This window comes from Onychomys torridus, chromosome 13, assembly GCF_903995425.1.
Source record: "Onychomys torridus chromosome 13, mOncTor1.1, whole genome shotgun sequence".
Taxonomy (NCBI): domain Eukaryota; kingdom Metazoa; phylum Chordata; class Mammalia; order Rodentia; family Cricetidae; genus Onychomys; species Onychomys torridus.
Window position 1 is genome coordinate 49287739 of NC_050455.1, and position 13862 is coordinate 49301600.

The 13862-nt window shown below is 51.9% G+C and overlaps 1 protein-coding gene across 3 annotated transcripts in view; it reads left to right on the forward strand.

The window, feature by feature from the left end:
* The window catches only part of Camk2a (calcium/calmodulin dependent protein kinase II alpha), a 62965-nt gene that overhangs the window by 21811 nt on the left and 27292 nt on the right, over positions 1-13862 (forward strand). For all 3 annotated transcript variants that reach the window (XM_036204576.1, XM_036204578.1, XM_036204577.1), the window contains exons 3-10: positions 1672-1731; positions 6394-6448; positions 7235-7300; positions 7405-7477; positions 10448-10550; positions 12379-12462; positions 12564-12658; positions 13455-13577. In XM_036204576.1, the coding sequence (XP_036060469.1) occupies positions 1672-1731; positions 6394-6448; positions 7235-7300; positions 7405-7477; positions 10448-10550; positions 12379-12462; positions 12564-12658; positions 13455-13577 (659 nt within the window). The remainder of the gene's footprint in view (positions 1-1671; positions 1732-6393; positions 6449-7234; positions 7301-7404; positions 7478-10447; positions 10551-12378; positions 12463-12563; positions 12659-13454; positions 13578-13862) is intronic.

Sequence of the window (13862 nt, forward strand, 5' to 3'; positions counted from 1 at the left end):
AAGTCAAATTACTCTTACAGTATATGTATGTATGTTTCATATACATACACTCTGTGGTTAGACTATGATCCCTTTCCTAAGACAACTCATTATGTATATGCATTATGTATATTCCAAAACCCCAAATCTTGAACACTTTTGGTCCCAGGTTCTAAGCATTTTGGAGAAGAGCTACTAAACCTCCGTTCCACATTTGCTAGCAATTTCTCTTTCAATGGTTAACTCAAGCATTAACTACTAAAGTGTGGAAGAACAGCACAAAGGGGATTGAAAAATGTACAAGGGCCACTGTAGCCCCAAGACTGCCACCGACTTGGGCCACGTGTCCTTATCTGTGAAATGGGGATGGTAGTGCCACAGACCACCATGGCAGGCACTGACTGGGGTGGTGGCTACAATTGTGCCTGAGGTAGAAACCACACAGTCTGCAGAGCTTCTACAAGCTCTTGTAGGTGTCTAGTGAGACAGGGGGCTTTGGAAAGAGGTCTTGGAAGGCAGGTGAGCAGCTCTGGGCCAGCCGCAAGAGAAAGACACACCAAATTCTACCCTGTAAGTCTTTGGAGATGTCTGTTCCTGGTTCTAGTGTCCTATACAATGGAGGGGCTGTTGGGTACAGCTCTTCTGAAGAAAACTACCATAGGAAACTTGTGTCATTCATTCATCCATCCACCCACCCATCCTTCCATCTACCCACCCACCCACCTATCCATCCATCCACCCATCCATCCATCCATCCATCCATCCATCCACCCACCCACCTATCCATCCATCCATCCATCCATCCATCCATCCATCCATCCATCCACCCACCCACCCATCCATCCATCCATCCATCCATCCATCCATCCATCCATCCATCCACCCACCCACCCATCCATCCATCCATCCATCCACCCACCCACCCACCCACCCACCCACCCACCCACCCATCCATCTACCCATCCATCCATCCATCCACCCACCCACCCATCCATCCATCCATCCATCCATCCATCCATCCATCCATCCATCCATCCACCCACCCACCCACCCATCCATCTATCCATCTACCCACCCACCCACCTATCCATCCATCCATTCATTTGGTGATTTTCTTGAATAACTAATATGTATCAGGCATTCAAGTAGATGCAGGTGGTACAACAGAGACCCTCTGCCCAAGGATGTAGACATGAAGATGTTGCCTCTCCCTCTGGAGCCCAGAGGAGGGTCCCTATAGGCTTAAAGTCAGGGTGGGCTTCTAGAAACCAATGACATTAAGGGGAGGTAGGATCGAGCAATGGCTGGTGATATGGTGTCCCTGCTGAGTGAACTGGGCACCAGGAAGGGAAAACTCTGAACTTCGTCTGCCTGTAGCTAGGGTTTGAGGGCAGGCCTGGAGGAGCTACAGGGAGTTGTATCAGGGCTCCAGACCTCTGGGTGATTGGGCCTGGCCGTACAAGAAGGGGTCGGAGAAGGCTGTCCTTGAAGGGTCCTGGGTACTGAAGCCTAGAGAGGGAGAGAGACTCATCTAGGTTCCTACCACCACCCACTTGCCCTTTCTGGGAACTCAGAAGCCCTGGTGTGTAGGCCACCTTTTCCAGTGCCTGGGGCCACCCTGGGAGGGAAGGACCACAGAGGCAGGGTGGGAGTCTAACTTCCCTGGGATTTATGTGGCAATCTGTATTTCAGATCACCAGAAGCTGGAGCGTGAGGCCCGCATCTGCCGCTTGTTGAAGCACCCCAATATCGGTGAGCCCTGGGAGTGGAGGGGGGTCCTGGCGTGGGGTGGGGTGGGAGGGAGCAGCCACTTTCTTCTCTGGAGATGGAGGCTGTGGAGAGAGATGGGAAAGGGGGCGTCTTGCTCAGGACCAGCTTGCTTTGGGGGAAGGTGGAAAAAAAAAAAAAGGACCCTTCCTCCCTCCCACGCTGCTGCCAGCAGCCTCCTTCGGAAAAGCTGTTTCAGGAAAGCTCTCGAAGCTGAAAAACGGAAGATCAAAATAGGCCAGGGGGGAAGCTTGGCCTTGACCAGCAAGGCCCACGCCCCGACCCACCACATGCAGTGTCAGCCTGGATCTGTGTCCCAGTCCGGCTCCTCCGCTGGCCTCTGGCCTTTCCCGGAGCATGGCCCCCGCCCCAGAGTTAAACTGAAAGCAACAATCTTCTGGAGATGCTTGGTCCATGGAGGCAGGACCTTCATTGTCTCATGCCCCCTTCCCCCTCCTGTGCATCTGGCTTGCACATCTGGGCCAGTCAGGGAGGAGCGGGGGGCTGTTAGGTCCTGTTCTGTCAGGGAATAGCTGTGAGACCTTTGTGAGACCTTAGACCCTCTCTGAGCCGCTCCCTCATCATCATCAGTGCCTCCATGACGGGCTGAGGAGTGGAAGTTCTCACAGCTTCTCACAGAGGGGAGGCTAAGATGCTGGTTCCCAGGGCTTGTTTTCAGGTGAGCTGCCTCTGAGTTCTCTGAGGTAGCTCCAGCTCCAACAGCCATACCTTCTCCCACAGAGGGGAAGCAGGCTCCTGCACAGAGCAGGAAGGGTTAACTCTCCCCAGGGAGGATGCTCCATCTGCTATTTATACCAGAGGCCCTGCCCCTCGGCACAGCAGCCAGAGGCTGGCCAGTAGCAAAGAGGCAAAGGCCACAGCTGGAGGAGGCCCCTAGCTGGACCGTGCTCCACTCACCTGGGTCCTCCACCCCTCACTGCTGCTGATGGATGGTTTCAGTGAGCTCTGACAGAAACCCCATGTCCTCAAGGAGGCTGTCAGCTTGGGAGGACAGTGGTATACATGTGCTGATGTGTGTGTGTGTGTGTGTGTGTGTGTGTGTGTGTGTGTGTGTGTGTGTGTTATCTATGTATGTTTGTAAAATGTGTTTGTGCATGGTCTCTGTATGTGTGTCTGTGTCTCTGTGTGTCTGTGTAGTGTCTATGTGCATATGTTTCTGTATGTGTCTCTCTTTGTGTATGTGTCTCTGAGTGTTTGTCTTTGTGTGTGTATGTGTGTGTGGTATGTCTCTGTGAATGTATGTGTGTGTGTGGTATCTGTGTGTATGTCTATGTGTAGTATCTCTCTGTACATGTGTGATGTCTGTATGTGAGATCTATGTATGTGTGTGATATCTCTGTGTATGTATGTCTATGTGTGGTATCTCTCTGTACACGTGTGATGTCTGTATGTGATATCTATGTATGTGTATGATATCTGTGTGTATGTATGTCTATGTGTGGTATCTCTCTGTACACGTGTGATGTCTGTATGTGATATCTATGTATGTGTGTGATATCTGTGTGTATGTATGTCTATGTGTGGTATCTCTCTGTACACGTGTGATGTCTGTATGTGATATCTATGTATGTGTGTGATATCTGTGTGTATGTATGTCTATGTGTGGTATCTCTCTGTACATGTGTGATGCCTGTATGTGATATCTATGTATGTGTGTGATGTGCACACGCATATGCACGCACACACACACACACACACACACACACACACACACACACACACACGCACACACGTATCTAGATGGGTTTGGGCATTGCAGCTGATCTGTCTGAACTCGGAGCTCCTGTCTATGTTTCTCTCCCTCCTGTTCTCATCTGAAGGGGGGGTACATGGGCCGTGGGGTAACAATTTGCAGCTCAAACACTGCTATGTTACTGTGTGACAGACCCTTCACACATTGCCTCACCACTCTGAAATTCAGAATTATCCTATCCTGGCTGGGTATGGTAATTCAATAGAGCATAATGCAAAGAGGCAAAGTGAATGTGCTTTATGCTGCTCAGCTGCCCCAGGCCCCAGTCTGCCATTTTTTGACATGATCTCCCCAGGAGACAAGTTTTACCTGTGACCCCCACACAACCATCATTGCTCTGCCCCATCGACATGGGGAGACACCTTGACATGCTGAGGTGCAAGAGCCCAGAAATGAGTTACCACCTTTCTCCCTGTCTCCATGGAGCTGTTTACTCCTCATTCACACAATGTCAAGTTCGCTGGAGGTTCTACCATATGTCCAGACCTCTTCTGGGCATTGAGGCTGTCTGGAGAAATAAGGGCGGGAGTAAACATGGCTCCTTGCGGGGAGCAGGGTTGAGCATGTATCCAGAAGAATTTCAGAAGAGCAAAAGCCATGAGCTACTTACTGCTGGGGAGCTGGAAAGGCCCTGGCCCCTGCCCAACAGTTCACTTTAAGCTCTTGGCGATCTTGCCAGAGAAACCTAACATGGTATAGACGTGGTGTAGAAGCCCAGAGGGCATCATGCCTGGAGAAACCTCATGAGATCTTAGCCTGCCTGGCAAATCGAGGCAGGGTGCATGGGCTGTTATCTGCTTGTGTCCACTGCCCTGTCCAAGGGCATGGGAATGGGGATCTCAGCACAGCCTGATCCAGCTGTGTCTGCAGACCTTTTACCCCTGTTCCTGCCTGGGTGAGGGCAGTGCTGTCACTACTTGTGATAGACAGACCCCAGAAGTCCATGCCCATGGTAGAGTATGGGAAACCTTGTTGGGGCTATTCATAACCTGAGAGTTCAATGAATAGTTTGGGACATGGAAGAGAAGTTGAATTCATGAAGACATTCATGTATCATGCTCTATATTCCATTCAGCTATGCACTCCTCGATGGAAGCGTGTGTCAAATGAGTGAGGTTAGTGTCCCCGTGATCCAGTCACTCCCATAGCACTGCTTACTACAGAGCAAGCCTTTTTGGGAGACACTTCATACCCAAAGCCGTAACAGCTTATCAGCGTTTAAGAATGCTTTCACAAGCTGGCAAGATGGCCCAGCGATTAAGAGCCCTTACTGCTCTTGCAGAGGAACTGACTTGGGTTCCCAACACCCTCATCAGGTGGCTCACAACCACCTGAAACTCCAGTTCCAGGGTACCCGAGGCCTTCTAGCCTCTGCCGGCACCTGCACTCATGTGCACATACACACATAGACACAGAAGTAAAAACAAAAATAAAACTCTCAAAGAGAATGCACGTTTCACATTTGGCTTTCACATTACAGGCACATGGCGTGCTTGTAATCCCGGCACTTGGGAGGCAGGAGGATTGCGGATTTGAGGCTAGCCTGAGGCTAGCTACGCAAGGAGACCCTCTCTACAAACAAATGAACAACAAACAGCAACAACAGCAACAGACCAAGGTCTGGGGATGCAGCTCAGTGGTAGAGCACTTCTTGGCTCTCTTTAATCCTAGCACTATAAAAATGGAAAAGATCTTAACATTTTCATTTAAGTCTGTGCAAACCACACCCCATCCCATCATCTTCTATCTCTGGTGGCTATCTCCTGTCTCTTGAGGCATCCATTCAGGAATTGCCTCTCAGCCCACCAAGCTTGTGTACGAGTCTGAGGGCCATGAGCCCCTCAAGGGCTCCAAACTGAGTTGTAGCTCAAGGCCATTGGCACACACCCAGTGAGGCTAGCTATGGTTTCCAGTGAGAAGGGGGCCTACAATTTTGTTGCCCACTTCTCTACATCTTCCTAGACAGACTTGCACCAGACCTAAGCTGAAACATCTTAGAAAGAACACCGCAGCTCTTACACTTTGCATTTCCATTAAACGACAGAGTTTGGAGAAAGCTCCCAACTACAGGTGAACTGCCGAGTCATTTCTATAGCTGTGTGACTTCGATCATATCGTGCAGGAGGATCCTAATTGTCCCAGCCAGCCCCCCCCCCCCCAATTACACTGATGGTCGGTCTATGGCACAGAGAAGGACCGGTCCCTAGCTTGTGAGAACTGGTTCTGGGCTGACAGCACAGACCTTCCAGAGTCAGTCCTAGGCCACAGGCCCTTCTTTTAAAAGCTGAGCAATTTAGGGAGCTCTGGGCTCCTGGGAGCCTTGCCTCTGTCCCTGGTAAATTGGCTGCGAAGGGATGACAAATTTGTAGCCACCAGAGTTCAGGAACCAACTGCTGTCTCTCTTACCCCAGCCCTGGGAACACTATTGTCTCTCAGACTGCGAGCAGAGCGGGGATGTCAATCCAGGGCCAGCACTGAGTGGGAATGGCCGAGCACCTCATGGGACTCTTGTAACAAGCTAGCGAAGTCTAAATAAGGAGAAAAGAGGCTCAGAAAGGCATAGCAACTTGCCCACCCACCATCACACAGCCAGTCTGTGGCAGAGACTGGCACCTCGGGCTCTTTTACGAAACCGAGGGTTAGAACGGGGAGAGGGACCAAGCCAACACACAGAGGTCTTCGTCTTTACGCTTGGTCCCCTTCCAGTAATGCTGGTGAAGGTCTTGGTGTGGTGAGCCCATTCCACTTGCTTTTGTCAAAGTTGGTTGGTGCTCAGGGACCGAGAGTTGAGGTGGTAACTCCAGGAGTCTGGGAGAGAGAGGGTGGAGAGCAGTGAACCACTGTGTAACCAGCTGCCTTGGCCCTACCCACAGTCCGGCTCCATGACAGCATCTCCGAAGAGGGACACCACTACCTTATCTTCGATCTGTAAGTCTTTTTACACACACCCTAATGGGCCATGGGAGAAGGGTGCCTAGGCAGGGATGGCACTTACGGACTCTTAGGCTCTGGGCAGCTCGTAAGGCTGCCCAGAGTTCCCCTAAATGTAGTAGGCCGCTCCCCAAGCTGTGCAAGCTCGTCTTTCTGTTTAAAACACCAGACACATTCAACTAGCATTATCAGTTTATTTTTTGCCTCTCTATTTGTGGCCAGTGATGCTGCCTTGCCATTCACGGTGGTGATATCAAGTTTCATTTTGAAATAGGGTTTGTCAAAGAAGGAACAAAATGACAGGCCTCATTTGTTCTTGGGTGGCCAGTGGCAATCAGTGAGGATGCTGGCTTGATCTGTAAAACACAGTGATGTTGAGGAAGGGGGAGGGGTAGGGGGGGACATGTTGGGGATAGGAGCACATGAGAAATCGCCTCCACAGCTTCCACTCAATTAAAGAAAATGATTTAAAAATAAATAGAAAAGTGAACAAAATAAGCTAAAAGAAACCAAATGGCCCATGGGCCTCCAGAAGCCTTATGAACCCAATGACTGCTTCTGAGCTGCTGTCCCCATCAGTGGAGGTGTGTCAGGGAAAGCGGGCTGTGTCAGAAGACAGGAAGGGAGCATCAGCAGGGACATTCACAGTCCAGTTCTGCCTTTGGGGACTGAGATCCTACGGTCCCTGGCCCTGCCCTTCTCAGATGATTTCCAGAAGGTTCCTCCAGGTCAGGTGGCACCTGGAGTCTCAGTGGAAGGGTGACTCCATGCCTGTCTCCCCAGGGTCACTGGTGGGGAGCTGTTTGAGGACATCGTGGCCCGGGAGTATTACAGCGAGGCCGATGCCAGGTGAGTATCAGGGGCAGCCCGGCAGAGGCTCCTGGAGGGAGTGTATCCTTGCTTCCGGTCAGCTTCCCCGAGGGGCCTGACCTCCCCCTTCCCTTTCTCTCCAGTCACTGTATCCAGCAGATCCTGGAGGCTGTGCTGCACTGTCACCAGATGGGGGTGGTGCACCGAGACCTGAAGGTGAGTAGCCCTGGAGAAGCCAGGCCCCTGGCCTCTGCTCTTCCCTCCAGCCCCCTTCACAAGCACCGCCCAGATTCCTTCCACCCGGGCCTGGGGAAGGAACTTGGTAATGCAGCCCAGGCCCTCGGCTATGATCTGCATTCCCCGAATTCCTTTACGTTGGTCACCTTGAGGTGGGTGGCTGTGTTTTCCAGTTGTCAAGGCTGTCAGGTCGGGAAATGGAGTTAGTTCAGGGAGGTAGGGCTGCTAGGTGTAGGCCCCATGCCTTTTGTGCCAGGAGGTGAGGGTGAGGTGCATGAAACTGGGGCTGCCCAGTGGGCTGGGAAGGAAGCTGAAGCTGATCTCAGTCTGCTGCTGCCTTGCAGCTACTGGCTTTTTTTTTTTTTTTTTAACGTGTAGGAGTGTTTTGCCTGCATGTGTATATGGGCATCACATGTGTGTGTGTGCCTATGTACACCACATGCCTGATGACTATGGAGACCAGAAGAGGACATCAGGCCCCCTAGAACTGGAGTCATTTAGACACTTTGCACACCTTCATGTGGGCACCAGGACTCAAACCCTGGTCCTCTGGAAGAGCAGCCTGTGCTCTTAACCATTGAGCCATCTTTCCAACCCCTTGGCTGGAGTAGCTTGCAGGTGACTCAGCTTCCCTACAGAGGAGTTGTCATGGCAACCTCTGCCCCATTGATGAGTCTGTCAAATGAAACCACGGCATCCCTGGGATACAGACATCCTGTTACTCTTGCTCCTGAGTCTCTGTCAGGCGGAGGAGAAGAAAATGGGGCTTGGGGATCCTCTGTGCCCCCGTTCGCCCACCTGAAGGAAAGGGATAGCACTAATGACTAGTCTAGCATTGTTATGGGCTGCGTGGCCTTGCCCAAGAAGTAGGGACCTCATGGATCTCCTCTGTCTGCCTTATGGCATCAGTAGTCAGTAACTCATAGAACCCACATTTTACAAAACAGGAAACAGACCGAGAGAATCCAGGGGCTTTGTCAAGGGTACGCACTTCAGTGGAGTCTGAGCCGGGGACAAGGACCCCTGGCCTGCTCTCACCCCAGAGTCTGTGACCCCTCCCCCACAGTGCAGGTCCAGCAAGCTTTGCTTAATCCAGTTCAGCTCCTGCAGCAGCCGCTCTGGGACGAGCGTGTCCGGTGTCCAGCAACCTTGGTCATCAGCAACTGTTCGGACATCCTATGGGGTAGCCCTGGCAAGAACACTCCTGCTTACACTCACTGTGGGCACTGCCTGCAGACCCCAGTTTGGAATGCAAAAGGACTTGGGGGCCCCAGAGTCATTGAGGAATCCTCTTCAGCCTTCCCAGAGCAGCAATCCCCATTCCCATCAGGATAGGCTCCCTGGTCAGCAACCAGCCAGTCTCCACCCTTCTTCAGGGCACAGTGCTCTGAAAAGGTTCCCTGGCTCGCTCTTATTACCTCAGACCCTCCTTGAGGTCTCAGCCGTGCCCCAGCTGAGTCCCTTCTACGCTGGTGACAAAAAGGTGGACCCGGGAACAAGGTCTCAGTCTGAGAGCAGAGTTGGTTTTCCCCAAGGGTCTGTTCTCGGAACAGACCATGCTCGGGAAAGAGGGAGCAAGAGAGCTGAGGAGCGGCCCAGATTTAGGCCACTCTGGAATCACTAATTAAGGGTACATTTGTCAAATCAGGGCAGGACACTACTGAGACACAGGACATGTTGGGAACACAGCCCCTGAGGACGAAGGAGGCCTCACCAAGCCAGGTGGAAGGGCCTTATTTCTTCCGCACCACGCTAGCTTTGGACTGTGAAAGGTCTGGTGCGAGACCCCCTGGAAGTCCTGCAGTCCAGGAGAGTGTGAGCCAGAACAGACACCAGCTGTCTCTACAGAGTGCTTCAGCCCCACCCCAGCAGGAAGTTTGAGCACTGGGGCCTGGTGTTCAGAAAGCAGAACTGCTGTTTACACACCTAGACACTGTGCTACAAGACAGGCATCTGTCCCTTTTCTCTGAAAGGAAGCCCAACCATCAGAGAAGGGAACTCGCTTGGCCAGGCTCCATCACAGCCGTGGCAGCACTGGAATTAGGAGCTGAGACAAAGCGCGGAATCCATAACCCCAGCTCCCCTTTGTCCGGGGTCTCAGGGCAGTAGGAAGATGCAAGGAGTGGACAAATCTGGGTACCTAAGCCAGAGGCAGCAGCCTTGCTGCCCCAGACGTCAGCTGTGGGCATCCTCCATGTCAACCATGGTCCCACATCCAAGCCTTTAGGATGGAGTCAGCCTTTGCCTCGATTCTGACACCCATCATTTAACAGCTGTGATAAATCACAAATCCCTCAGAGCCCCCACTTTCTCCATTTTAGACACATGATAACACATAGTTAACGAAAGGAGCTGGGGGAGGGGAGGACTGGTGAGAAGAGAGAGAGAGAGAGAGAGAGAGAGAGAGAGAGCTCTTTGAAAGGCTAACGTGAGTCTGAGAGTAAGACAGAGATATTTGGGAAGAGAACAAGCCATGTAGGGAGTACAGGCAATGCAAAGGCCCTAGGCTGGGGACTAGAGGACAGTTTTGAGGGGTTAAAGTGGTCACTGGGGGAAGCCAGGACTAGGACATGTCCTGAGGTCTCTGGGGTGACTGGTGGGAGGTTGATGGCGGACCACAATACTGTGCTGGTTCTAAAAGATGCCGCTGTTCCCTTAATGAGGCTGGGCTCTGCCACCCTAGTCTGTCTCAGCTCTTTTTAGCCTCAGCTCTCCACCCTGGGGAAGCTGTGATAGGAGAAAGAAACATTCTGTTGCAAAAGCTGAGGGTCTTGCCATAGTCCCCCTCTTGGGCACAGGGACTCAGGATCGTGGATCTGGAGGTGTGGGAGGGGGTGGGATCGTGGGCCATTCAGCCATTCTTGTGCGCCCAGGCTGCAGGTGAGATTCCAAACCTACTGACTCTCTCTTGATCCCTCTTTCCATCTTTCCCTTCCTGGTCCTGGGAAGCCTGAGAATCTGTTGCTGGCCTCGAAGCTCAAGGGTGCTGCCGTGAAGCTGGCCGACTTTGGCCTGGCCATAGAGGTTGAGGGGGAACAGCAGGCGTGGTTTGGTGAGTGGGGTGTGGAGTGGCCGGGAGGGGAGGGGCATACTTTGGGCGACCTGTGTGCCCCTGGGAACCTTCTGCTTGGGATGAGATGAGATGGATGTTTGACCATCTACGGTTGCACCCAGCCAGCCTCTGGGCCAGTGGGCAGTGCCTACCTCTTTCCCTAAAGACTAGGTATGGGCACAGGATCATCACTAACCAGGGGTGGTACATCTTGTTGTGAGAGCATGCACTTCTAGGTTGGCAGGAACTCTGTGGGGTGCCCCTGACCCCTGGATGCCTGGGTGTCACTGAGAATGCATAGGCTAAGCAGCTTGGGAAAGGTCAGGAGAACTTGACAGGTATAGAGCCCTGGTGTTTGAGTGTAGACAACCCAGCATGCTTCAGGATTGGAAATGATGGGGCATGCATGGTTCCTCCTTCTGGGTACTTCTTAGTGAGCAATGTTGACCAGTGTCTAAGACCCAGAATGCGTAAGCTGGGTGTGGTGGCACCTGCCTCTAATTCCAGCAAATCCACAGGAGTTCAAGGCTAGCCTGGGCTACATATATGAGACCCTGCCTTAAAACAAAACAAAAACAAATAAGAAACAGAGTTCTGGGTTCAAATCCTGGCTCTGCTACTTACAAGGTGTGTGGTTTTAATCAAGTCTTGTTTTCTTCGTCTCTTAGAAGAGGATAGTAGCATGTCCCCCAGGGAATCCAAGACGGTAACTAATAGCAGGCATGTGAAGTGACCAGCCCAATGCTTAGCACACATCTGCAGCAACTAGTAACTACTCCTGAGAGGACTAGTTAAGATATCTAGTTAAGATATCTTGATGTTCATTGTTCCAATAATCTTCTCAGTATTGAGAAGTATTAAAGGTAAGACCATCTAATCATTTATTTGATAGATTAGGAAACTAAGGCCTAGAAGGTAAATACACACGCTCGTACATGTGCACACACACACACACACACCCCACACACCCCACATACACACACCACACATACCACACACCACACACACACACCACATATACCACACACTCAACACACACATACACACACACCCCACATACACACACCACACACATCACACACCACACATACCACATACACCACACACACATACACCATACACCACACACATACCACACACACCACACACACACACACACACACACACCACACCACATATACCACACACTCAACACACACATACACACACCACACACATCACATACCACACATACCACATACACCACACACACATACACCACACACCACACACATACCACACACCACACACACACACACACACACACACACACCACACACACCACATTTACCACACACACAACACACACATACACGCACACATACACACACACCACACACACACACACACACACACACACACACAACTTAGCCAGACTTAGGACCAAATCTCTGTCACCTCATGAACAGCCCTTGAACAGAGTATAGGGTATGGGCAATGAATGGATCAGCTCTTAAAGGCCTCCAGCAAGTGGTAGGTGATGGCTACAGGGAAGGTTGGGACCTACAGAGAAAGGAGCTCTGTGATTGATTACTGTTGTCTACCTGAGGCTCTGGATGGGGAGTAGAAGGCAGGTGTGCTATATACCTGTCTGGTCCAGTCTGGTGCACAGGCCTCATCAGCTTACCAAGACCCCTGGGTTTGCACAGTACAACCCCAGCTTTGGGGCAGGGCTGTGTTCTCCAGCTCCAGGGCTATCCTCGTCCCCTCTCCTGCAGGGTCTTGCTCCAGGCTACTCACGTGCCAACCTCTGTGTGTGTGTCTGCCTGTCTGTGTGTCTGGGGAGCAGGGTTCGCAGGGACACCTGGATACCTCTCCCCAGAAGTGCTGCGGAAGGACCCGTACGGGAAGCCTGTGGACCTGTGGGCCTGTGGTAAGTCCGTCCGAAGGCCTAACTGTCACCCAGGCCTATGGGTCCCTCTCGGCTTTCCTCACTCGCCTGCTTCATCTCTCCTCTCCTGCTCCTCTCCCCAGGGGTCATCCTGTACATCTTGCTGGTTGGGTACCCCCCGTTCTGGGACGAGGACCAGCACCGCCTGTACCAGCAGATCAAAGCTGGTGCCTATGATGTGAGTGTTGCTCTGCTCTCCAGCTGATGCTCACCTTCTGATGGGAACCAGTAGCCTAGGAGGTCAGAGGTCTGGGGACACACCATGACTCTCTACTGCTCAGTCAGGGTTGCTCCAAGACTGACCAGCAGAGTCAGGCTATGGCCACGTGGTGCCTAGTCATAGAATTTATTCCGTGGAGCAGGAACAGGCCTCAAGCATTTTTATTTATGTATTTATAATGAATGAATGAATTTTAAAAAAGATAACATCTCATGAGACCAGGATAGTCTGAGAGTCACTATGTAGCCAAGGCCTCCTTATTCTCCTGTCCCAACTCCCAATTGCTGTCTCCCATCATACCTGACTCTGAGACATGCTTTTTCCCCCTTCCTTATATTAAAATAACTGAGCACTTCTGTCTCATTCCTCTGAATATTTTTTCTTTTTCTTTTTTTCTTTTGAGCTGAGGCTCGAACCCAGGGCCTTGCGCTTGCTAGGCAAGCGCTCTATTACTGAGCTAAATCCCCAACCCATTCCTCTGAATATTTCCCATGTATTAGCACATGAAATTGTCACCCCAATCACTATCTATTACCCTTCATTATACACAGAGAGAGGTTGAAGACAGAGAGGCTTAGTGCCTGGGTCTAGAGTTTTGCAGTAGGGTCTGGCGCCCAAACTTCTGAGTACCTTGTGGATGTCTGAGTGGTTGGGCATGAGAACCCCTGCCTGCTCCCCTGCCAGTCAGGGGCTGGAGGATTGCAGGGGTGGCCTGGGGCAGGCTAGGCAAACCTGGCCCCTCTGCCCCTTCCAGTTCCCATCGCCGGAATGGGACACCGTCACCCCCGAAGCCAAGGATCTCATCAATAAGATGCTGACCATCAACCCGTCCAAACGCATCACGGCCGCTGAGGCTCTCAAGCATCCCTGGATCTCGGTGAGCCTTTTTCAGCCCAGCCCAGGCAGGAGGCCTGGTCCCTCAGGGTCTTGTCCTTCACCCCACAGCCTCAGTATGGGGTTGAGGGGGCCTTATCCAAGAATCTCTGGCTTGCTGTGGGTCTCAGGGGCAATATAGAAATGAGGAATATTCTGGGTTGGCATCATGTTGCGGGGAGGGGGGCGTCACTGGCATTGGCTGACTGGTGCCAGGATCCTAACCATCCCATACCATGTGGCAGGGTGAAGGATTGGGTTGGTCTGTCCTCCCACAGTCCGCTCACAA